This window comes from Triturus cristatus, chromosome 4_2 (genome assembly GCF_964204655.1).
Source record: "Triturus cristatus chromosome 4_2, aTriCri1.1, whole genome shotgun sequence".
Taxonomy (NCBI): Eukaryota; Metazoa; Chordata; class Amphibia; order Caudata; family Salamandridae; genus Triturus; species Triturus cristatus.
The window spans coordinates 591,806,346-591,832,486 of NC_140586.1; the positions used below are offsets into that span (position 1 = coordinate 591,806,346).

At 46.0% G+C, this 26,141-nt stretch overlaps 1 protein-coding gene across 1 annotated transcript in view; it reads right to left on the bottom strand.

Annotated features, from left to right (window-relative positions):
- The window catches only part of MSH4 (mutS homolog 4), a 1,782,190-nt gene that overhangs the window by 844,206 nt on the left and 911,843 nt on the right, over window positions 1-26,141 (bottom strand). Inside the window, exon 12 of the mRNA XM_085599942.1 lies at window positions 20,421-20,590. Coding sequence (XP_085456068.1) covers window positions 20,421-20,590 — 170 coding nt within the window. The remainder of the gene's footprint in view (window positions 1-20,420; window positions 20,591-26,141) is intronic.

The following is a 26,141-nucleotide window of genomic DNA, read 5'->3' on the forward strand; positions in this document are numbered from 1 at the left end:
GTGAGTGAATTCGTCTGTGCAAGAGAGTGGGAGAGTCAGTCACTTAGTGAGAGAGAGTGGAACAGTTAGTCAGGTAGTCAGAGCAAATTATAGTCTCGCAGTGAGAGTTTGTCAGTGTGAGTGAGTCAGTGAGATTTTGTCAGTGAGAGTGAGTTAGTGAGAGTGAGTCAGTGCAGTTATTGGCCCTGAGTGATGCTGTTTTTTGCCCTGAGTGATGCTGTTTTTGGCCTTTAGTGATGCTGTGGTGTCACTGAGTAATTTTGTTGTGGTCCTGAGTGATGCTGTGGTGGCGCTGAGTGATGCTGTGGTGGCGCTGAGTGATGCTGTGGTGGCGCTGAGTGCTGCTATGGTGGCGCAGAATGTTGCTGTTGTGGTGCTGAGTAATGCTGTGATTATGGCGAGTGCTATTGTTGTGGAAGGCTTTGAATCCAAAGTGGGAGCACACTGCTGATATAACCTTGGACTTGTATCTGAATACAAGCAAAAAAAAACAGCTTGCATGTGGCGTGCACTTGGAAATATTTCCATTTTCGATTCACTCATGCATGTCTATGTTTGGAATTTGTCTTAGTTACAAGCATTTGTCCTTGTCCTGTACATCAATAAATAAACCAAATTAAACACGCAGTTGCAATGCAATAGGTCTTGCATTGCTAAAAGTTTGAGCTATAGGCGTTGCATATAATGATGTAAGCTCAAATTTTCAGTAATGCACCATCTATTGCAATGCAAATGCTGGTTTGCTAGTTGTGACCTGCCTGTGTCAGCAATAAACGGAAACCCAGCTGGATACAGCCACATCTCTTTACAGACTCAGCAGACCATTGGGGTAAACAAAGATACAACTTGTAACACTTCACAAGTTAACCAAGTTGATAAGTGTTTCACTTTCTTGAGATGCACAGAGCCCTCTGTGGTGCGAGGAGCGTCATGCCATGCTCTGTGAATGCAGCTGGCAATTAAACGTTTGTCAACAGACCCCTTTCCTAAAAGAAGCAAACATGTACCTTAGAGCATGTTATCAGGGTAGAGTTTGTGCGAACACCGCCCAGACACACGCTAATCATGGCCTCGCTCAATGTACAGCAAGCAGCTTTCAAGTTGTAAGCAGACTGAGATGTAAACATGGAGAACAACGTAGTGAATTTGGGATATTTGCACAGAGTTTCGATTTTAAAAGGGTCTTTTGCTCTGTGTGTGCACTGTTAATATAGAGAGGGTTCGGGCAGACGGCGGGGGAGGGTCAGGAATGTCAAGAATTCACAGCTCAACGATAACTACTTTTTGCTCAGTTCAAAAATGTGAGCTGACTGAGGAGGGCTCCTGCTGGGTGGAGAGGAGGAGGGCGGGCAAACCTGAAAGATGTCCTTTGACTGACACACTTTTGCACACAGCCTGAGGGAAGCAGGCTCTGCCGTCGCAGTCTGAATGTAAACTCACTGTCAACTAACACCCCAGGTGGAAAAAACATATCGAAATCCCCACAACCCAAAAGATGGTACCTAAGGCCAGTATCTTCATAGGTCACTTCAAATTGTGTGACGGCCATGAGCGAGACAGTCTTACTACCCGGAAGAAAAATTCTTCCCGATCCGGAAGCGATAGTCCAGATTGACAAACGCGGCGATCTAGGCTGCGTGTTCGTGTATTGTTGTGGATGCTGTCTGTCATTGTCTTTTGCTGCTGTTTTTAATGAGCACGCTAAAAAGCATTTTAAAACTACAAATTGCACTAACCTGTATTTTCGCCACCTCGTGACCCCGTTCCGTACCGGCTTGTGCCGTTTGTGCGGAGGGTCAGCTCGAGGAGCGTCACTTCCTGCTCGTGACACCACTTCCGCCCTGCACGAAACCTTCGCAGGTTAGCGGTCTAGTGTTGCTGAGCTCTCTGAGTATATAGAGTGCGATTCCAGCTCCCAGGCCCATTGACAAACGCGGCGATCTAGGCTGCGTGTTCGTGTGTTGTTGTGGATGCTGTCTGTCATTGTCTTTTGCTGCTGTTTTTAATGAGCACGCTAAAAAGCATTTTAAAACTACAAATTGCACTAACCTGTATTTTCGCCACCTCGTGACCCCGTTCCGCCCCGGCTTGTGCCGTTTGTGCGGAGGGTCAGCTCGAGGAGCGTCACTTCCTGCTCGTGACACCACTTCCGCCCTGCACGAAACCTTCGCAGGTTAGCGGTCTAGTGCTCCCTCACCCCCTAGTATAAAATGGCAGTATGGAGGAAGCGCGCACAAGTCAAGCCCGTCTGCGCCCGTCCGCGGCCGACCAGGCCCAGGGCCCGTTCGTAATGCCCAATATACTTATTCCTCCTCTGATCTCTTGAGACTTAAATCCTCAGGACCTATTCCCGCTCGCGCTGCAAGAGCGGCTCAGGCGTGTGACATATTTGTTCCATCTGGCGGCTCGGCACATGATTCCCCCCACGACCCTCCACCCCCAATACAGCAGATCACCGCCTCCTTACTGATTTACTACCTTAACACCCGGTCTCTTATCCGCAATCAGCTCGAGATCTTCCAGTTACTGCATCAGAGTTCTATTGATATCCTTCTCCTAGCAGAAACCTGGATCTCGGAAGACTCGGCCCCTGACATTCTTGCAGCAATCCCTACGGGATACTACATTATACACGCCAACCGGCCCGCGGGGAAGACTGGCGGCGGAGTGGCGGCTATTATCCGCTCAGTTCACATCTTCTCCGAGGTTACGGCGACCTCGATCCCCAAAACTGACTACCTAGTCCTAAAATTTACCTCCCCTAAGTCGTCTTTCATTTGCATTCTTGTCTATAGACCCCCCGATTATATGCCTCTCTTTCCAAAACTTTTCAGCGACTCTATCGCCCAATTAGCAATTAACCATGCTAACATCATGGTAATTGGCGATTTTAACTATTGGCCTTCTGATATCCACGAAAGCCAACTGTCGCTGGAATTCGCAGACCTTTTAAAAGGCATGAATGTCTCTCAACACATTCACATTCCCACCCACCAGAAAGGTCACATTCTCGACCAAGTCTGGACGTCCGACCTCGACATCTCACCTCCTTCAGTTTGCCCTTGTTCCTGGTCTGACCATTATTTCATCTCTTTTTACCTTCACTTGCACACTCTGTGTCCTCCCCCCCGACTTAAGAATCTTATGGCTCGCAACTGGAAAAGAGCCAATCTGTCTGAATTTCATGCCTCACTAGCTTCTACCGTACCCACCTCTCTGACCTCACTTGAGGTTCAGGCTGACAATCTTGATAAATGGTTACGTCAAGCTAGTGACAAAGTAGCCCCTTTTAAAATGATTAAAGCTAAGCGCCCCCACGACGCACAACGCTGGTTCACAGACCAACTTAAAGCGGACAAACTTGCCCTGCGGCAAACTGAACACCGCTGGCGTCGCCACTATGACCCTCAACTCAAACTAGTTTACATTGAGGCTCTGAAATCCTACAAACAATCGATCCTGGCAGCTAAAACGGCATATTTTTCCAAAATAATCTTGGACTCAAATAACAAATCAAAAGACATCTTTTCTATTGTAAATGAGCTCTCCTTGCCGGATAGGGTTACCCCCCAGCCCCAGCCGACTCAACCCCTCTGTGATTCACTCAACTCTTAGTTCATTGAGAAAATTACTACAATAAAAAACAATATCCCGACCCCGGCATCTCCTATCCCCCCTCCTCTTCCCCCTAAAAACACCAGCACCTTGTCGGAGTTTCCTCCCATCTCTCTACAAGAATTCGCCTCACTCCTTCACAAAGTCAGGTCGGGTTCCCCAAATGACTGCTGCCCCCCGCAGATTCTGAGAGAAGCCTTCCTCGCTTGTCCAGGCCCCCCCCTTGCACTACTTAACAACTCTCTTGCGACAGGGGAGGTCCCTCTCTCTTTCAAGCAAGCAGCCATTGTACCTATCTTAAAGAAACCCAACACCGATCCCACAACACTCAGTAATTACAGACCCATTTCCCTCCTCCCTTACCTAGGAAAAATTCTGGAGACCTACGTCACCCGCTGCCTGAGCTCTTTCATAGAGGAATCGTCCTTTTTGGACTCTCAACAAGCGGGTTTCAGACCCCTCCACTCCACCGAGGCGGTCATAGTAGCAGTCATGGACACCCTCAGGAAGGGCGCTGACAATAACATCTCTCAGGCCCTTGTCCTTCTGGATCTCTCAGCGGCTTTCGACACGGTCGATCACACCACCTTGATCGACCGTGTCCATAATGCCGGAATCCAGGGAGTGGTCCTGGACTGGCTAAGATCCTTCCTTCACCAGCGGTCACAGTCCGTCCATCTCTCCACTTTGTCCGCACCCTACACATCCCTTCCCTGCGGCGTCCCACAGGGCTCTGCATTATCCCCGCTTCTTTTCAATTTGTATCTCCAACCCCTCCTAGCCTCCCTCCGCAACTCCCCGGTCACAATCTTTAATTATGCGGACGACCTTCAGTTAATTTTTCCCATAGATTCCTTCCCTTCCTCCCGTTTTAATTTCCAGTCCACTATGATGTCCATTGCGGAATGGATGTATCACAGTCACCTAAAGTTGAACCCTACCAAAACTGAGCTGGTCTTGGTAGGTGGCCCCAATCACCCATGGAACTCCACCTTCTGGCCTCCTTCTCTGGGGATTGCACCCACTCCTGTGCGTTCAGTCAAAAGCCTGGGGGTGATCATTTCTGATGACCTTTCGATGAAACCGCAAATCAACTCGGTCACCTCAGCCTGTTTTTTCCATCTCAGGCGGATTCGCAAGATCAGTAGGTTTCTCACTAAAGAAGCCCTGACCCTAGTTGTCATTGCACTCATCACCTCCAGGCTTGACTACGCTAACATGCTGTACGCGGGCATTCCTGCCTGCCACCTTCATCGATTACAGCTGGTGCAGAATCAAGCTGCCCGCCTGATTTTCCACCAGTCCTGAGGAAATATGAATTTTTATGGTCAATTGTGTCCCCTATCTAGACCCCAACGGCTCCATGTACATGCTACAAGTACATGTATGTTCCCTCTACTTCAAGCTATGAAGACGCAAATACAATTGTGTCCAACGTTAATATGTCCTCTTTCAGATCTGCCATGAATGGGTCAGATATTCCGTTCCTAAGTATGCCTTGCCACCGTCTTTATATGGTATACTTTTCACGTTTTCCAGCTCTGGCAAGGTAGGCCCTGAATTCTGCCATCGAGCTTTTCCTGCTTCTGCCTCTGAATACTCCAGCCTGGACCTGCATCTGTATCCATGAACTTTGTCTTACTTCCTGCGCGGCTAACGGTGCCTAGCCCGGCCTGTTGCCTGCCAAAACTGTATTCAGCCTTCAAGTTATCTGCTCCGCTCCTCAAGAAATGCATTCCTGTCTAGTAGCTTAGGTAAACATCCCTCCAGCTGCAGGGCAAAGGGCCCGGCCTTACTGTCTCCGTGCAAGTAATTCATGACTTTCGTTACCATGGTAGGCCCATGCCCCCTCGCATCTCATGTAGACACTTAGACGCTTGTACACGCACTAGCAGTCAGTCTAGAATAGACTCTGTCCGGAAAGACCTTTCCTTCCAGATAATATAGTTCCTTAAACACAAAGATATTAGATATGATTTAAGACTAGGTTGTCCTGACATCCCAGACTTCTGTCTCCTCATGTAGGGCTAAATGTCAAGTTCCCTTCACCCTCTAGTTACACGTCAATCACACGTCATGCGGCTGCGCGCGCATCTCTGCCATATATTTTTGCTGACTTTGCAGGATTCTCTTATGGATCCACCCACTTGTGTAATCATCATAATGACGTTTTTAGTATACGCCTCTATGCACGCCTATTGTAACGCCTTTTTCATTACGTATGTGTATTCTTATCAGCTGTTACGCCTCCTGCATCTGTCTTTACTGTAATGCATTTTACTATATATATTATAACCTGTCAATAATGTATTGCTGATCCCTTCCTGAACCTTCGTGGTGACGGAACTCGATTGCCTGGTTCGAACCATCATCATTCCTTTGTAAGGAATAAATTCCCTATTATACCCTCGAATACCACGGATTCTGCCTCTTATTTTTACTGAGTTATTCGTATTGTATTTTACCGCATAAATTAAGTCTAGGTAATTTAAATTTACCACATAATTGGCGCCCGAACAGGGACACCTCTCACACCCCACGCGCCGGAGGTGCGTTGCAGACCCGGTCTCCTGCCACAGCCGGACGGACAATTACGCGTACCCGCAGGATTTCCTGTATCTCCCTCAGGCCAACGGGGGCGACTGAGGCTGCGATCAACATTATTGTGTTTATTGTAATCATTGTGTTCAAAACCGAGTAAGAATTAAGTAGCAAGGATCAAGATGCCGTTATTTTCAAAATTAAGACAGATAAAAACTAGAAAAGGGATACTCGAGGAAGCTGTTCCCATTCCACCTAGGGACACTCCAGGGTACTTTATGTACCATAAACATGGCCTAGATGCCGTATTATATCTTGACCTATGGGTGGACTACACCAAGGATTTAGCAGAGAGTCAGAGATGACCCTCTGCTGGAACATGGGATGCAGATTGCATCATGAGAGTAGAAGAAGTATTATGGAAAAAGAAAGCCAGACAGTCACAGAAAGATGCCATTGAACTATGGCGTAAAGAATCGCATAGACGCACAGAGAAAGCGCTCAGAAAGGAAGAGAAAAGTAGGGAAGATTCAGAAAAGGCCCGAGAAAACATATTAATTGACGAAGGTATCCGAGTAAAAACAGAACAAGTAGACAGACAACGAAACACTCTTATGAATGGTATGTATCCTCTTCTGGCCGAGGGTTTGCCTAAGGCCACCTTGGAGGTACCAAAAGATCTGCCACCTCCATTACTCCCGATTAAAGTACATCCCAAGACCGCAAAGGACATTTTCCTTTCTTCCTATTTAGATGATGCAGCCCCCGAATATGCTAATGGTGCGCAGCCACGCACACCACCTGTTAACGACGCTCAACCCCAGAATCAGCTGCACCCGCCTCCGCAACAACAAAGTCCTCCTCACGTTCTAAACATTCCATCTGTTTCTACAGTCCTTCCTGCACCCACACTCTCTACCCTACACCCAACAAATCCTTTTGGACTTGGCACCTCAGGAGGTGCGACAGGAGGTTTTTCCACGCCACCGCCAACAACTAGATTGACTTATAGGGATTTAGCATACCAACGTACACCCCAAAGAGCTAATGACAATATATTGAATGAGCCTCTTACAGATTGTAGATATGATCCAGTGCCAGGTAAACACGACAGAATGTTGCTATCTTCAGTACGTTTACGACGAGCTGCAAACTATTTAATGACGTTACCAGGAATGGTTGAACATCTAGACAAAATATATCGCTTTGTCCAAACAGGGCAAGGTCCTGAAAGTATTGGCGAGGCCATGGAATACCAGAAAGTAGACATGCAAAAATTATTGTTACGCTTTTTCATAAACTGCTTGATCAGAAACAGAGATAGGCCTGAGGTAGATTCGGAGGAAATGCAAGTACTTACCAGATGGGGTCAGAATATAACAAACGGGAAACATGATAAACAGAAATGTATAGAAGTCATGTGCCGAAGGATCAGAAAAGAAGTAGAACGAATACATGAAAGAAGAGTAGAAGCAGATAAAACTGAATCGGAGGAAGAGGAGGAGGATCAGTCAGAAATGAATACTGGACAATTAGAATTACCAGCTAGACAAACGATGGCTTATGTAGGAAAAAGAAGATCTTTTAATAAAACAATACGTCCGATACATCCAGAATGTAACAGAATTTTTCAAACAGTTATCCCAAATCCAAGGACCCCTGAACACTTATTCCAGGCTACTGATAAATTACTTCGAGAACGAAGGGGGTACCATGTGCTCGATTCTATGGATGAACAAGAATTAGCCAGGTCAGCAGTACAATGGGCTGACAGCTCTGAAAAATATAGTGATGATGCGCTAGTACACACGTTTCTGAATCTCGCCCCAGATGAACAACGTTTAGCTAGTATATACATGATACAACATCTCCTTATATTATATAAAAGCCAACACTCCGATCCTGGTCCCCTACCTGATATACTGATAGAACTACTCGTGAATAAATGGAGAGGTCTAGGTACCGATCTAATTAAAGTAATTCTAGAATACCGACATAGATATAGTGCCTTTTTGTGTCCAGAACATGATCCAGCTCCTTCCATGGAGAGAAAAACGTATTACATAGACAGACAGAATCCCTTACGCGAAGTACACCCAGTTAGAAATGATGACAATACGTTTAGACGCGTGTTTGTGTACACGCCCATAACTAAAATAGAACTATTGGAAATGAAAAAATTAGTGCCCAGCCATGACAAAGATCCAGCAGGTTTTCACCGTGAACTAAAAGACATGTTACTCATGGGTGATTATACCTATCCTGACATTATGAAAATATTGAAAGTATTATTGCCTGCCGGTATTTATGAGAAACTCAAAGAAAAAGAATGGGAAGTGGGAGACCAAAAGATTGATTGGACCGCATTAGAAAACGAAGAAAATGCCCGAACTGCAGGCCGAGGGCTTGGGGACAAAACTAAAGCATTACCAGGATTATTAGTACAAGTATTGCCACGTTTATTAACTACGAAAAAGGAAGATTGGGGAGCAATCTCAGCTTGTAAACAGAAACCCGATGAAGACACTAGTGATTTTTATTCCCGATTTGAAAAATGTTTTGGTATTAATAGCGGCCTGAAAGCAAGTAGCGAGTCATATCCACATCTTTTTGTAACAAAACTAGTCGAGAATTCCCTGCCACAGGTTAAAAATAGAGTATTGAAAGTTGAGAGCACTTGGCAAGCTAACACCCCGTCACAAATGTTACAGTATCACCAGAATAGAATTAGAGAAGAACAAGAACACGAACAAAGACGTATGAAAGACACGAAAATGAAAATGCTCGTCGCTCAGTCAGTTCCAGCTGGCGGTCATAAAAAGGGTGCGACACAGTCCAGTAATTCAGCGGTTCCCGTTAAAGGGACATGCAACTATTGTTAACAGCCAGGTCATTATATAAACGATTGTGCAGTTTTGAAACATAATATCTCTACGGGTAAAACCAAGGAGAGACCACGTCCGCCTAGACAGGATCAGACCCAACAACAAGCACCTCAACATGTACAGTCTATGCCCGTTCCACAACAGACCGTAGTGGTACCACAGCCACAACCACAGCCACAGCCTATTGCTGCAACACAAAACACGACACAACAGATGTACCAGTATGCACAAAATGACTATCCAGATTATCAGCGCTACACATGAAATAGCCTAGAGAGGGAAGTTGGCTTACCCCTTATTGAGGTTCCTGTAGATCAAGAGGGTCCTTATGTACAGAGTCAAGTATTAGGGAAAGACAGAAAGTTTCTACTCGATACAGGGGCAAGCAGAACAACTATAAGTCACGACGAAGTCCCAGGGGCACCCCTCTCAGGCTCACAAAATATTTCCCTTGGTTTCTCAGGAAAGCCTACTATTAACGAAGTATCGCAACCGCTTGCATTCACAGTCGGTCCATTGACACGGACTACAGATCTATTGCTTACAAAATCATGCCCAGAAAACTTGTTAGGTATAAAAACATTGAAAGCTCTAGGAGCTATAATATGTTGTTCTCCGGACGGAGTACGACTATTTTTGCGTGATTTTAAAGGTCACTACGTGTCAAGAGACATGGATCACCGGTTACAGAATCTACCTGCACATTTATGGGCACAAGGCCCCACTGATGTAGGTTGTATGCACATTACACCATATCGAGTCACACTCAAAGCAGGAGTGGTATTACCACGAATGCGACAATACAAGTTACCCCCAGATGCTGTAGTGGCTTTACTGCAAATCATTGACGAGCTCATTGCACAAGGAGTGGTTGTAGAAACGGACTCCAATGTATGTAATTCTCCGATCATTCCGATTCTTAAACGAACTGATCCAAAAGCACCCCCAGTATATCGATTAGTTATTGATCTGCGCGAATTGAACAAATGCATTGTACCACAATATCCCGTGGTCCCAGATATCTCTTCATTACTGACAGCTATTGATTCAGAGGCAACGTTCTTTACTGTAATTGACCTCAAGAACGCCTTCTTTAGCGTCCCAATCGATCCGGAAAGCCAATATTTGTTCGGATTTAGTTTAAATGGACGAAGTTTTAAATTCGCACGCGCACCTCAAGGATTTACAGAAAGTCCTAGCATCTACAGCCAAGCACTGAAAAGACAACTTGACAGTATCCACATGCCAGTCAACACTGCACTGCTTCAGTATGTCGATGATCTGCTGATCACCGCCCGAAGCGAACCCGAATGTGAAAAAGCATCACTGACGGTTTTACATTTTCTAGCCGACAAGGGGCACAAGGTGTCCCCTTCGAAGCTGCAATTCTGTGCCCAGCAAGTTGTGTACCTAGGGCACTTGCTGTCCAAATGGGGGAGACAGCTCACACCTGACCGCATCCAGTTAATTGTAAACATGCCACCACCCAAGACACAAAAGGAGGTACGGGCCTTTATAGGCCTCACTTCGTACTGCAGGCAGTGGATTCCCCAATATGCATTTTTAGCAAAACCACTCATTCAGTTGACAACCCAGGAGGCAGCGACATCGACTGTCCTCCCTTGGACTCCAGAACATACACAAGCATTTGAAGACTTAAAGAAAGCTTTATGCCAAGCACCTGTTTTAGCGACACCATGTTACAGTAAGCCTTTTACACTCTTTGTTACAGAACGTGAAGGTACTGCCTTGTCAGTACTCACTCAGGAACAAGCAGGATCACACAAGCCATGTGCTTACTTTTCTAGCACATTAGATCCCGTAGCTCAAGCTCTTCCTGCGTGTCTGAAATCAGTTGCAGCGACAGCTCTAGCGATTAGACAAAGCGATTCCATAGTATTAGGACATCAATTGACAGTACAAGTACCACACGCAGTAGAGGTTCTCTTGAACCGGACACAAACACAACACTTGACTATAGCACGACTGACAGGTTACGAACTCACATTGTTTCAGCCACACATAGAAATCAGACGTTGCAGTACATTAAATCCTGCCACACTTTTGCCATTAAGTGGAACAGACCCACTGGCACATGATTGTATTGAAGTCATTACTATTACGACGAAACCCAGACAAGACTTGACAGACGTCCCATTACCAGACCCAGACCTGACACTTTATGTAGATGGTTCATGTATGAGAACAAGTACAGGAGAGTTAGTGGCCGCTTATGCAGTCACGACAGACACCGAAGTCATTGAAACAAATTGTATTGACACATTATCAGCTCAAGCAGCAGAGCTTATTGCTCTGACACAAGCCTGTATCCAAGCCAAAAATAGAAAAGTTAACATATACACAGATTCACGTTATGCATTCGGAGTTGTACACGACTTCGGAGTCCTTTGGCGAGAGAGAGGTTATTTGACTTCTCACGGTGCCAACATTCAACACGGTCCCCTCATTCAAGCTCTATTAGATGCAATACATCTGCCTACTTCAATATCTATCATGAAGTGTAAAGCCCATACAAAAGTCACCGATATTATTTCCCAGGGTAACGACCTAGCAGACCGAACAGCTAAGCAAACAGCACAGAATAGGACTCATGCAACTGACTTGACAAAGACAATAGTTCTGACACCGACACACTGCATGACAGTTAGGGATCCCGCCCTTGATGTAATTGACATACAGACACATGCTACACCAGAGGAAATAAAGAAATGGACTGAATTAGGAGGGATCCAAACAGATCAGGGATGGATGACGAAGGGAAAATCTATATGGTTTCTCCCCGACTCAATGGTTCAAGTTATCATTAACACAATACATAGTCCAGCACATCTAGGAGAAAAAGCTATGTTAGACAGTATTCAACACATTTGGTTCAACAAACACTTACGAGCTGCAGCCAAACAGAAAGTCCGAACTTGTATGATCTGTTGTCAGTTCAATCCAGGTAAAGGCGTACCTGTAGAGCAGGGTGGATTTCAACCTCCCGATCATCCTTTTGAAGTCCTCCAGATGGATTATATCCAGATGGAACGATGTCGAGGATTTAAATATGTCCTCGTAGTTGTATGCGCTCTTTCCCGTTGGACAGAGGCATATCCCGTCTCAGATTACACTGCCCCGACTACTGCCAAACAATTAGTTCGTGAATTCTTCCCACGGTATGGTTTGCCCTGTATCGTGTACTCAGATAATGGCCAGCCGTTCTCATCCGAGCTAATGAAACACATTTCACTCTTGTTAGGCTATCAATGGAAATTCCACTGTGTCCGACATCCCGAGGCAGCAGGTCTCGTGGAACGTCATAATCAGACCCTGAAAATTCGACTTTCAAAAATCTGTAGAGAGAAAGGCGTCGACTGGATAGTAGCCTTACCAGTTGCACTATTTTACATGAGAATGGTAGCACATTCTCGCACAGGGCTATCCCCGTACGAGGTGGTCTTCGGTAGGCCACCAAATATGTGGGGGACGCCTATACCTCGTAAAATCACTGATGTTGATTGTAATATGCTGACAGATTACCTTGCTTCCTTGATGTCTGCACTACAATCTTGCCGTACACAGGTAGCTGCAGCCTTTCCCGACAACACCGAGGTAAAGCCCCATGAAGTGGTTCCTGGAGACCTTGTTTTTATCAGAAACTTCGACAGGAGGAGCCCGTTGGAGCCTCGCTGGCAAACACCAAAACTGGTACTTCTCACCACGAGGACAGCAGTGAAGGTCGAGGGTCGCAAGGGTTGGTTACACTCTAGCCATATCAAGAAATTTCATGGACTACCATCTGATCTGAACTCTCAGCCCTGCCCCCTTCTAGAGACTGATTCAAAACTCCCCCTGGTTGAAAAGACCGAATCTCAAAACTATAAACTGAAACTAAGGTCTAGCAAGTCAGACAATTCGATTGTTTAAGTCCTCTCCAAGGTGAATCGGTTGAATTTAGTCTTTGACATGTATCCTCTAGACCGAATTAGAGAGAGAAATAGACAGAAACAGCTCAAGAAACATGCATACTGTAAATCACTGCATAGTCACTGTATAGTGACATTGTTGATTATGTTTTTTCTAAGTCTTTTTATTATTGCTGCAAGTATACTGTTACACATGTACTATCCTATTTTCAAGCGTGCTTACAATGTTACTGCCGAACATTCTTTTAGTGAACTACCTCCACATGAGTTGTCCTATAGATTTGCGCTGCGCAACAACACATTCATTAGTATGTTACATCATTCCCATCAGACTAGCAATGCTACAAATTGTTGGATATGTGGCCGACTCCCTCCCTATCAGAAGTACAAAGGAGTTCTGCCTCTCTTTCCGTACCCGTTCACACACAATGGTTCCTGTGGAGCATGGTTTAGTTTGATTAACTCTTTAGATTCAAACACTGTAGTTTACCAGAGCAACTGGGTATGGGGAAACCTGAACTTAGTTTTGCTTAAAGCCTGTTATCCTAACAAGGAGGGACTTTCCAAAAGAACAGGAACTGATCTAGAAAATGAAGTATATGGATTAGGTAATTTTACACTTAACCTCATGATTCTGAATGTTGAATCTGAAGCTGCACTAGTCTTGCCTGCTATGTCCATATTACCAGTCAAAGGTGAATTCTGTGTAAGAAAGAATGGTTCAGTACACCTGGGTCATAGTAAATGTACTACTGTGATCGAATTCAGTGATAAAGGCAAGTCTACATTTAGAGCTTCCCGTCACTCCTACTTCATATGTGGTCACACCGCATATATACGTCTACCTTTAGATTGGGATGGTACCTGTTACATTGCATTCCTTCTGCCACCTGTTTTCCTAGCCCCTCCTGATTATCATAGAAATACCAATCTAGTACACCATAGACCCCAGAGAGATATCCCGATTGTTGACTACACTGAAACAGCATGGGAACAATATACAGACTTCAATAAAGGTCTCTTTCCTTACATAGGTGTTGTCTCAAACAGTAAACTGATACGTAGATTAACCAGAACCCTTGAAGCAGTAGTGAATGAAACTACCTCTGCCCTAGGCAACTTAACAGAGGAGCAGTCTGCGATGCGGATTGTTGTTCTCCAAAATCGTCTTGTCCTTGACGTCATCCTAGCTGATAGGGGCGGAGCTTGTAGGGTCATCGGATCAAGTTGCTGTGTTTTCATCCCAGAAAACGCGCCATCCGTATATAAAGCCATAACTCGTCTTCACAAGATTGCAAACCAGATACATCAGAATCCCGGCACCTGGACATGGTCCGGTTGGTTCTGGAGCGTGTTGTCAGCCTGGGGATGGAAAGTCCTATCCTTCCTAGGTATTGGCCTTCTCATAGTATTCAGTTGCTGCCTATGTCTACAATGTGGACCAGCGATTTGCGGCCTGTGTGCCACATCGTGTATTCCACGTTCAAGTTTTCATTCAAGATCCCGGAAGAAGAAAGAAGAGCAAATGATGTTACATGAACAGATTGATGGATTCCTGAAGATCGATATTTCATGAAGGGTCCGTAGGGGACAAGGAGGGAATGAGGAAATATGAATTTTTATGGTCAATTGTGTCCCCTATCTAGACCCCAACGGCTCCATGTACATGCTACAAGTACATGTATGTTCCCTCCACTTCAAGCTATGAAGACGCAAATACAATTGTGTCCAACGTTAATATGTCCTCTTTCAGATCTGCCATGAATGGGTCAGATATTCCGTTCCTAAGTATGCCTTGCCACCGTCTTTATATGGTATACTTTTCACGTTTTCCAGCTCTGGCAAGGTAGGCCCTGAATTCTGCCATCGAGCTTTTCCTGCTTCTGCCTCTGAATGCTCCAGCCTGGACCTGCATCTGTATCCATGAACTTTGTCTTACTTCCTGCGCGGCTAACGGTGCCTAGCCCGGCCTGTTGCCTGCCAAAACTGTATTCAGCCTTCAAGTTATCTGCTCCGCTCCTCAAGAAATGCATTCCTGTCTAGTAGCTTAGGTAAACATCCCTCCAGCTGCAGGGCAAAGGGCCCGGCCTTACTGTCTCCGTGCAAGTAATTCATGACTTTCGTTACCATGGTAGGCCCATGCCCCCTCGCATCTCATGTAGACACTTAGACGCTTGTACACGCACTAGCAGTCAGTCTAGAATAGACTCTGTCCGGAAAGACCTTTCCTTCCAGATAATATAGTTCCTTAAACACAAAGATATTAGATATGATTTAAGACTAGGTTGTCCTGACATCCCAGACTTCTGTCTCCTCATGTAGGGCTAAATGTCAAGTTCCCTTCACCCTCTAGTTACACGTCAATCACACGTCATGCGGCTGCGCGCGCATCTCTGCCATATATTTTTGCTGACTTTGCAGGATTCTCTTATGGATCCACCCACTTGTGTAATCATCATAATGACGTTTTTAGTATACGCCTCTATGCACGCCTATTGTAACGCCTTTTTCATTACGTATGTGTATTCTTATCAGCTGTTACGCCTCCTGCATCTGTCTTTACTGTAATGCATTTTACTATATATATTATAACCTGTCAATAATGTATTGCTGATCCCTTCCTGAACCTTCGTGGTGACGGAACTCGATTGCCTGGTTCGAACCATCATCATTCCTTTGTAAGGAATAAATTCCCTATTATACCCTCGAATACCACGGATTCTGCCTCTTATTTTTACTGAGTTATTCGTATTGTATTTTACCGCATAAATTAAGTCTAGGTAATTTAAATTTACCACAGTCCAAACATCGGCACGTCACTCCCCTCCTCTACAGTCTGCATTGGCTCCCTATTCCCAAACGCTGCATTTTCAAACTGGCATGCTCTACCTTTAAGGCCCTCTCAGATGCAGCCCCCACCTTTATTTCTTCGAGCCTGTCCCGTCACATCCCATCTAGGGTTCTTCGATCAGCATCTCTTAATCTTCTTGAGACCCCTAAGTTTAAAAGGAAAAAACACGGTGGCCTGTCCTTTTCTGTCCTGGCTCCTTCTACCTGGAACTCTCTGCCACCTGCACTTCGTCTCTGCCCAAAGTACGACTGTTTCCGCAGACTTCTAAAAACTCTGCTTTTTCACTCCGCATATGACTAACTCTCTCATCCTGGCTCATCGTCATTTGTCATTGAGCGCCAAGAAACCGATGGTGAAAGTGCGCGTTACAAATATTTTTTAACATAACATAACATAACATGTTCCGTACATAGTTCCCCGGTCCCTGTTTATCTATATGGACTGCGGGGAGGGGGCAGAATGTATTGACTGCTGCGGAAACCAAAGGAGGACTATATTACACAAGTCCTTCAATAAAAAAACAGAAGCGGCGGCCATCTCAGAATGATGTTATTGAGTAGGCCTCGTAACCGCCACTCTAAGAAAATTCAAATGTAAAACAACATATCGGACATGCTATTAGTGTCATAAATATTTATAATTCACGAGCTTGTAAAACATTGTGAAGATGTGGTCTATATTCAAAGTGTACAAAATAAAAATGAAACTAACGTCCTAAACTAAATAGTCAATGTTATCATGAGGGCCGCGAACTGGGACAGGAAATGGGAGCAGGCATTGAAACACGCGGCCGTGCGCCCGCGAAAGTGATTGCGATCGCGATCAAACATCAAAGTGGCCGTGCGGCCGCCAAAGTGAAAGTAATCGGGTCAAATGCGTGCGGCCGCCAAAGTGAAAGTAATCGGGTCAAGCACGCGCGCCCGCGCACATGCACTGTATCGCTAGGCTGGCCTGGTAGCACTTTTTGGAGCCCTCTCAATAAGTCTCGCAGAGCATCGCTTAAGCGATAGCTCAGGCGAGACCTAATGACATCTTCAAAGATGTGATATACTCTACCTCTGGCGGTGTAGCCGGCTTTATGAATTCTGTGTGGACGTATTGTCAGAACCTCGAATATTGACAGTCCCTACCCGGAAGGTGTCCCTATGGCAGGTGGTCACGATAGCCAGTACTATGCTAAAACGATTTGCTTATCATCCTCAGAAACCTCGGGACAGCATGCATCATCACATGGCAGCTGAAACCAGTTTCAGTGGCGACATAAAGCCAGGACATTTCTTAGGATGGCCAGAAGGCATGTCTAAGTGTTCCGAGGATGCGAAATCAAAAGTTAGAGGTTCTGCAATTAAGCAGTATGTTTTTTTTCAGCAAGGAGCCTTCTCGAGTTAGAGGCAGATCACACATCACTGCGTGTTGATCACACCCAAGAGATGCAGATCAGTGTCTTTCCATGCACTGGGGTACAAAGTGGTCTACTAACACAGAAACACGAAGCACTATTTTTTCACAGCAAGCACATAACTTCTTCCCAATCAAATAGTGTAATCCTGGCTAGTGGCGTAACACGCAATAATGGGGCTTCCCTGCACAATGTGAGAAGGACCCCTGAATTTCCCACATCTCACAGATATTCAGTGACCCTGGGCTGAGTGGGGGGGGGGGGAGGGCTCTGAAGGGATGGGGGACCCCTGTGCCGCTAAGGTTGTGGGGGGCCTGCTTACGCCCCTGCTCCTGGCTGCCAACATGTGGACGAAACCAAAGCCTCTCTGCAGGTTATTTTCACATAATTGTCCGGTGACAGCCAGGTCCGGTTCTAGCGGGTGGGCCAGGCCCACCCAAACATGAGCCTGGCCCACCCAAACGGGAGCCTTGGCCCTCGCAGTGAGGGCTTTAAGGCAGGCGCACAACGGCATTGGGCTCAAAGGGCTGTCTGTGTGTGTGTGTGTGTGTGCACCCAGGCTGAGACAGCTTCTCGGGTGCCAACACACAGACAGTTTTTGAGATTATCGCAACCGCACCCAAGTACTTCACAGGTCTTTCAAAGACCATTTACATGTTAACGAGGCTTTGTTTATTTTTTCACCCCTTCATCTCCACATGGCGAAAGGTGACAAATCCTTTCTTTGACAACGGTAACCTTTGCCTACTGTTCTGCTGTTTGGATATTTCTTTTTCTATGCAGCACAGGAGAAAAGAAGTTTGTTTATTCCTATTCACCTTTCCTGACTCCTGCAGCAGCTTATCACATCAGGCTGTGACACAAAGTTTGACTAATGGAGTAGTAGGTAAGAGAATGTGTTACTATTTGTTTTTCTTTTAAAAATCTGCACAGGCCCAGCAGGACACATACTTGGTGTGCGCTTCATGTAAACAGTTTTTATCATTATCATGGCTGATGCAGGACAACAATAAGACAATAAAAGATGCCCCAATAACGCTGGTGATTAATGATCCTGCTGGAGAACAATCATTTGTCTGTTAGTAGTTTTTAAATGCAGATGAACTGTATTTTATGTGGAAGCTCAGTGGGTTACTGCCTTTGTCACAGAGATCCTTGTGCTACTTGCAGTTCAGAAGTTACAATCCTAACATAGGACAGTGACCAATGAACTGTCACCAAAGAGCTGCAAACAAACATGAATGGTATAGTTAGAACTTCGCTTTCTTTTTTTGTGATATAGGTAGAACTTCCCCAGTCTTTCATTATTCTAATGTTGCTAAAATGAGTACGTTTGGGCAAATATACATTTTCATCAGTAAAGCTGACCCCATGGAATACTCTTTAAATCCTAAGGATGTGTTTCCCCAGACCAAACCCTCTTAAAATATACTGCCCACCAGTATGGATGACATGTGATTCATACACCTTGTAATCCTCATTGGCTTATGTGACATTCCCTGTAGACTGATTTACATACTTGTATGATTCATTGTCTCTGTATAATGTGTGCGTGGTGTAAAGTACTGACACACACTACACTGATATAAGTAGCGCTATACAACAAATGAAATGCATATGAGAGAGGGGCTACGGAGCGATGAGGGGCACTGGTGGAGGGTGGCAGTGAGAGAATCTGAGGAGGAGGTAGCGGGAGGGGCTGTGGAGCGATGAGGGGCACTGGTGGAGGGTGACAGTCGGGCTCGAGTCGGGGTAGCACGCGGGTGGACGGCATCTCCCCACTTATTTTACCAGGAGCTCGATAACTGGAGCAAATGGAGCCACACATTAACTCTTTGGCCTCTCTGGGGCGAGATCGGAGCTCATTCAGAACGCTGCTCACACACTGGCTTCTCTGATGCAATGGCATCTAAGGGGTGAGCGAGGGGAGGCAATGAGTCTGATGGTGCAAGCCACCTTTCGTGACGTCACTTCCTGTCGTGACGTCAGCGTCCCCCCACTTCTTTTTTTAGGACTTGTGCCCTGGGTGACAGTGAGGGAATCTGAGGGAGAGGTCGTGGGGTGGAGGGGGAGCTAGGGAGAGCTGAGGGGCACTGGTGGAGGGTGGTAGTGAGGGAGTCTGAGGAGGAGGTCATGAGGGGGAGGGACTACAGAAAGATAAGGGGCACTGGTGGATGGTGGCAGTGAGGGAATCTGAGGAGGAGGTCATGAGGGGGAGGGGCTATGGGGAGATGAGGGGCTCTTGTGGCGTGAGGCAGTGAGGGAATCTGAGGAGGAGGTCAATGGGGGCATGGAGGGATGAGGGGCACTGTTGGAAGGTGGTAGTAAAGGTATTTACAGAGAAAGAGGTTATTGGTGTGGCGCCAAAAAAGACTTTCGCATCAGCGCTAAAGCCGGCCCTGTCATGGCCATTCTGTTATTGTTTATTTAATTAGCAGTCGGATCATAAAGGCTACTGTGGAACATACTTTAAAGTGCATGCTAATTATATTTATTGCCATATTCAAAGTTTTAAGTTTGAAGGTGTTTTTACTAATGTTTTTACCGGGAAAAAGGAAAGTTGGGCCTGATGGTGCCTGATATAGGGCTGGGGCCCAAGGTAAGCTGTGAGATAAGGTGCACTGGAGAGGAATAGTGGATAATCAAGACTGTAAGGGAGTGCGTTGCAGAGTCCGGGGTCAGGTGGAGGTAGTAATGAAGAGGGATTCTCCCTGAAGGCTCGCACAGAGGGAGCCCGAGAAGTGTCACTTGCCTGATACTCCCACCTCAGAAACCTCCTCTTCCCATCAAAGGAACATTACATGGAAAAAACACTTTTTGAGAGTGATAATATTTAGAAAGAGATTTGGAAAAAAGTGAGTTTTACTGGGCCTTGTAAGACTAAGAAGAGATAAAGGAGGGCCCTGAAGCAGGCCTGCCCGGACATATATGCAACAAATCTAGCCCGCAGTGGCCCACCCAAATGCACCCTTGGCCCCCCCCAAATAAAAATTCCTGGAGCCCGGCCTGGTGACAGCTGCTCTAGCAACCCAGACCAGAAAAACTAAGAGGATGATGGATTTTGAATAGAATTAAAGAGAGTCCGAAAACCCTTCTTGCACTGATAAAAGCCCACCAACCGAAGGACAAAAATCAGTAAACCTGACCCAGGTAAACTGTAAATGAACAATCCCACATCTGAACTCTAACTCTAGAAGTACCTGCTATGTCGTCCACAATCTCAGCATATGTTCTTCGAGCTATATCAAGGAATTCGTTGATATTCGGCTTTACTGCATAACACTTCTGTGTCCTCATATTCAGGCATCCTTTCACATATCGGGTGTCTTCATTAATGACAGTTTTAATCTTTTCAAGAATGATTTTAAACCTAATAACGTAAGAAATAATTAGCACTATGGTTCACTATATCAATGTACCAAAAGAAAGATTATGGCATGCGTTCAACACAATATATTATCACAAGAACTGTCTTAGCGTTTATCAGTGCTTAAAGTACAAAGGGGCATATTATCAAGAAACGGGGTTAAAATTATCGCCGCTTTAGTGGCACAAAACTGCTGCTAAAGCGGCGATAATGGCCTTGATAATATGCCTGCAGAGAATTCCCATAGAAGCCCATGTTCTGGTGTGAACATGGGCTTCTTTTGGAATTCTCTGCGGCATATTATCAAGTCCATTATCGCCGCTTTAGTGGCAGTTTTCTGCCGCTAAAGCGGCGATAATTTTTAACTCCGTGCTTGATAATATGCCCCAAAGTTCCCTTTAGGAAGATTATGGTACTTGTCGTTCTTGTATTGCAGTTGCTTTCTAAACTAAGTAATAAGCAACCTGATATGCACCTGTATGAGGTACACAGTCATCGAAGTCTTTGTAGCACTGATTGCTCTTTATTTCTAGGTAGTCCAAGAGAAGACTAAGGCCTCATCTAAAGTTGGCAGGGGGGCCGCTCCAAATCGGGGGCTCAAGGGGGGTGCGACCGGTGCCTCTGCACCGGGTGCAGACTTCCGGGGGGAGCCGTGTTTTTAAATTTATCATGGTTATTATGGTTTTAAAGCATCTTCTGCCACGTTCCTTTCCTCCAGCGATTTCCAGGTAACAAAAAAAAATGTCAAGATAACTCCTATGATTAATGTTCTTCCTGGAGAGAGAAATCGGAGATTTGTCTAGTTGAGGTTTTGACTCACTATGATGTAGCACAGAGTGATTAATATGTACCATGCAGATCACAAAGTACATATAATGTGTATAGGTTGTAAGGTTACTGCTTTTAAAAGGGACACCCTTTTGTTACTTGCAATTTATAAGTTAAAATACTAATATAGAACAATGAGCTATTAACTTTCATCATAGAACTGCATGCACACTGCAAAGAATAGATTAGAATAAAGACTAACGTTGCAAAACGAGTTAATTTGACTAGAAACTGATACTTATTATTAGTTCCTTTTTAAATTCTAAGTTTGTGCTTCTCTAGACCAAGCCCTCTTAAACTCTACTGCTTACCAGTATAGATGACGTGTCCCTCCTACACCTTGTAAGGCTCTGTCTTATGTGACATTTCCTACACACTGATTTACAAACGTATGATTGATTGTGTGTGATGTGTGTGTAATGCAAAGTGTACTGACAGCCTACACTGGTAAGAATGGCACTATATAGCTAATTAAACGCAACTGAGAGAGAGACTGGTTATGGAGACTTTGGCACTGTTAAAGGGTGGTGGTGAGGGAATGCGTGGTGGAGGTGCTCATTGGAGGGCACCAACAAACATTGTCACACCGGGTGCCACCAGTGCTAAAGCTGGCCCAGCTCCCGTCCCACTAAATGCACCATTCCACCACCTTATTTAGAGGTGGGTACCACCATATTTCAGACACAGGAGCCTAAGCTGGCTTGGCCTCCAAAAACCCTCTGTCCACCGGCCCTTCCACTGCAGGGCTTCCAGGTCACAGTGGTGGAGGTGCGGCCTATTTAAAGCGGGTCTTCTGCCTCTGATTTTTCATGCCTGGTCCCATCATGCTGGGCAGAGAAACAGAAAATGCATTGGCAAAGGCAATACTTCTGGCTTTAATGCAATTACACACACATAGCATGTATCCATGCCTGCATCTGTATACGTTAGCACATTAAAGCAAGACCTAATGGCTTTGCCAATCTTTGTTGTCTGTTGAATTGCACCTACCACTGTTTTAACCAAAAAGAAGAGCTTTCAGTTTTTGTTAAACCCCAGAGCTATAAGATTTGCCAATTGCTTTTTCAAAGGAAGCTACATGTCTAATAAGCAACCCGGTCCTCGGATGGGTGGCTAGCAGCTCATTACAAATACCACTATAAAAAAATTAATTCAATAAATAAATTATCCAAATATTAGTCACCCATGTACTGTGTATGAGTTGTTTTTACAATCACCTGCACCATTGAAAAGAGTCACATTAGTCACAAGGTCAACTATAAACTATATTCCAAGCGAATACACGGACTCACTCAGCATAGAAAACGTACACAATTGTAATACACTGTTAAGTATGACATACGTGTTACATATGTGTGTGCAGACCACTGCACTATTACGTGTGTCATATGTGTTACATATGAGAAGTGTGGGCAGTTGACTGCAGTGTTACGTATGATATTATAAATGTTACTTATGAGATGTGTGTGCAGTCAGTAACACCGTTACACAGAAAATCGAATACGGACTGCGTCTGCTCAAAGTCCAGCAGGCCGAGCTTCAAATTGCGGAGGTATAGCATATTTGTGATCGGAATGCTCTCTAACGGCTGAAACCATGTCAAGGCCACTCACTTTATTGGCACCGGACAAAGGAAAGAGCTCACCGCTGTTTAACCCTTTTGCTGCCAGGCCTCCCTCCCGTGCCATGCCCTTTTTTGGCTATTGGGATAGTTTGCACTTACGCCCCCATAACATTTTGTCCACATAAGGTATCCATGCCAAATTTGTGTACTTTTCTTCCAACATCTTAAGGGTTCGAAAGGTACCCAGGGTTTGTGAATTCTATGTCAGGACTGGAGGTGAGGATTATGCCTTCTTTCTTCACTTTATTAGGATAGCAGCGATAAGAAGAACAAAGACTAAGTTTGCCATGAACCAAAGCGAAAGGTAGTAAAAAAAGATAACACATGGTAACATCCAATCCTGAACAGCGAACCAGTGTCCAATCAGGAGTCCTCTGGACCAACGTAGTCCCTTGCTAGTGTCCCCTCTTCCTCTTTCTTCGCTGCTACGCAGCCCGATAAGTGCCCTTCAGTTCCCTTTACTGTTTGGCTCTTTGTTGTCTATTTCATTAATGATGATGCTTGCGCGCATTAGCGCTGATTTATTTGTTACAATGCTGTTCGTGACCACAAGCGCAATGTGTTGCCAGCTGTAATTCCTGTGTGGTTTTACATTGTACTCGCGCCGTTTTCAGCGCGTGGGCTGCGCTTGTGGTTTTGGTGTGGGCTGCGGGAACGGGGTTTCCTCGTTCCTACGAGGTTTCCCGCTAGCTTCTGCTCTGCGGATCTCCCGCCGCCAGGATGCGCTGGACGCCGTGCCGGTGCGCCGCGGTGTTTATTCCGACTGCTGAGGAATTCAAACACCGCGCGCGCACTGATTTCCTCACAAAGGAGCTGCTGGTCTGAGGCGAACGCCCGTGAAGGGTCTGTAGGCGGCGGCGGCGCTCCGATTCTGAAATAAGCCCGCTGACTGCCTGTTGTGTAACGCTGTCTCCTGCCCAATCCATTTTGGATGCTGAGTCCGTATTTCTCCTTTTCACGCCTCTCACAGGTCTAGTATTGCCCAAGCAGGGTTTTTGAGGGGACACCTCCCAGCCCAGCTGCACCCTCAAGTGGTGCATTATCAAACATTTTCTCGCTTTCAAATTTAAGGTCCTTTAAGCCAGTGTTGGTCCCCTGGGGCTAGAACCCCGAAAATTACTGCAGGTCATCCACGCATCTATATATTGGCTGCCACCCAGCCCTGATAATCTAAGCCATTACTATCGGCTTGTGGGTTTGCCCACGGATAAACGGCTCCCTGTGACCCGGCACCATGGAGTATTACGACTAGTATCAAGAAGAGGAGGACCGTCTTGCAGACACCGCTTGGGGGATGCCTTTTATGAGGCGGTAGATTTGTCATTCTACCAGGCGGTGGATCAGGCTATCTCTCCTCTTGAGGATTGGCTCTCACGCCAGATAGATCAAGCGTTTGAGTGCCTTCAACAGCAGATTGCTGCCCCCCCTCTGCCTCCGGTCTCTTTAGTCCCAGATACCCTTGGCTCTGCGCCACCTAAACGTCCCCGGGAAACAGGAGTAGATTTGAACGCGTTTGTGGCAGGCCTTTGTGGATAGCCAGGGACCTTTTTCCTTCTCTCACCTGCAGGTCCTCCCGTCTACTGACCTGGGCGTAGCGGGGGATACCGTTGTTGTTCCAGGCTCTTCGAGACCTGCACAAGCTTCCCGGGTCGCGCCGGATATGCTCGACCCTAATGACAACATCCCTCCCCGGTCCTCAGAGTGGACCCCAGCCAAAAAGGTCGCTACATATGTAGCTGAGCATATCCGCCACCCTCTGGAAAAAGAGGCCCGTAATTGTCTACGAGCAGAGTGCCCGCGATCTTCCCTCGAGGGAAAAGTAGCCCTTACCCAAGAAATTGATCCCTGCATGTCAACCTTCCTGCAAAAATTCATCAGGGACCCGAAAAAAGGAATCGACAGATCGTGGAGAGCGTGCCAGGATAAGCTCCTGGACGCTCTCGAACCCATTACCAAGATTCTCGACATAAAAGAGGAAGCTAAGGAGTCTGGCTCCATCATTTCCCCAGAGACTCTTTCCGGCTGGGCACAGAGAGTGGTAATTTTTTTGGGCAACGCAAATTGCGCCCTTTCCACCGAGCGTCGCCGGTCCCTCCTTATTAAGATCGACCCAAAGTTAGGTGACTTGGCGGACTCAGAGGCGGGTGCCGTTGCTCAGGGTGGCCTCTTCGGAGAACCCTTCGTGAAAGAACTTGGCAAATTTGTCAACACGTTCACTTCATTGGACAAAGCCCAGTCCACCATTAAGAAGTTTTTCCCACGTGTTTTTCGTGGGGCCGGACGAGGCAGAGACAGCTCATCCGGTCGCTAGTCCCATAATACCAACAACAGCGGCACTACCAGGACCAGTCCCGCTTCGGGAACTTTTATCCCACAAGATGACGCTGCAGAAAAGGAAAAGGATTCAGAGGAGGAGCGTCTACCTCAAGCCCCAGTGAGTGTTCTCCCTTTTTTCCCCACTAAAAATAGGGGGGTGGTTGGCAGGGTGTTACCAAGCTTGATTGGCCATCACACATGATGCTTGGGTGCTCCAAACCGTGCAAGGGTTTCATATAGAGTTTGTAGGGACACCGGTTCTGAGATCCGCCGTTCGGCCCATTCAATATTCCATGCAAGATGCACTTTTGGTGGACGAGGAGGCTGCATCCCTCCTCCAAAAGGCGTGATTTCCATTGCCTCTCTCCATCCCAGGGGCTTTTTAAGCAATATTTGCTTAGTCGACAAAACTGACGGCGGCAAGAGGCCAGTCATCAATTTAGGCGAATTCAACGAATGGTTGGCTTACCGCGATTTCAAAATGGAGGGAATTCATCTCCTTCTGGACGTGTTACGCCCTCATGATTGGATGGTTCGCTTCGACATCAATGACGCCTACTTGGTGATCCCAATTTTTCCTTCGCATCGTTGGTTCCTTCAGTTCGCCTGGCATCACCTTATTTACGAGCTCACAGCCCTTCCGTTCGGGCTTTCTTCGGCTCCTTGGTGCTTCACCAAGGTACTCAGGCAGATGGTCGAGTTCTTGAGAGCTCGGGGGGTCAGGATGATTGTGTATCTAGACGACATCCTACTGATGGATTCATGACCCCGGCAACTGACGGCGCA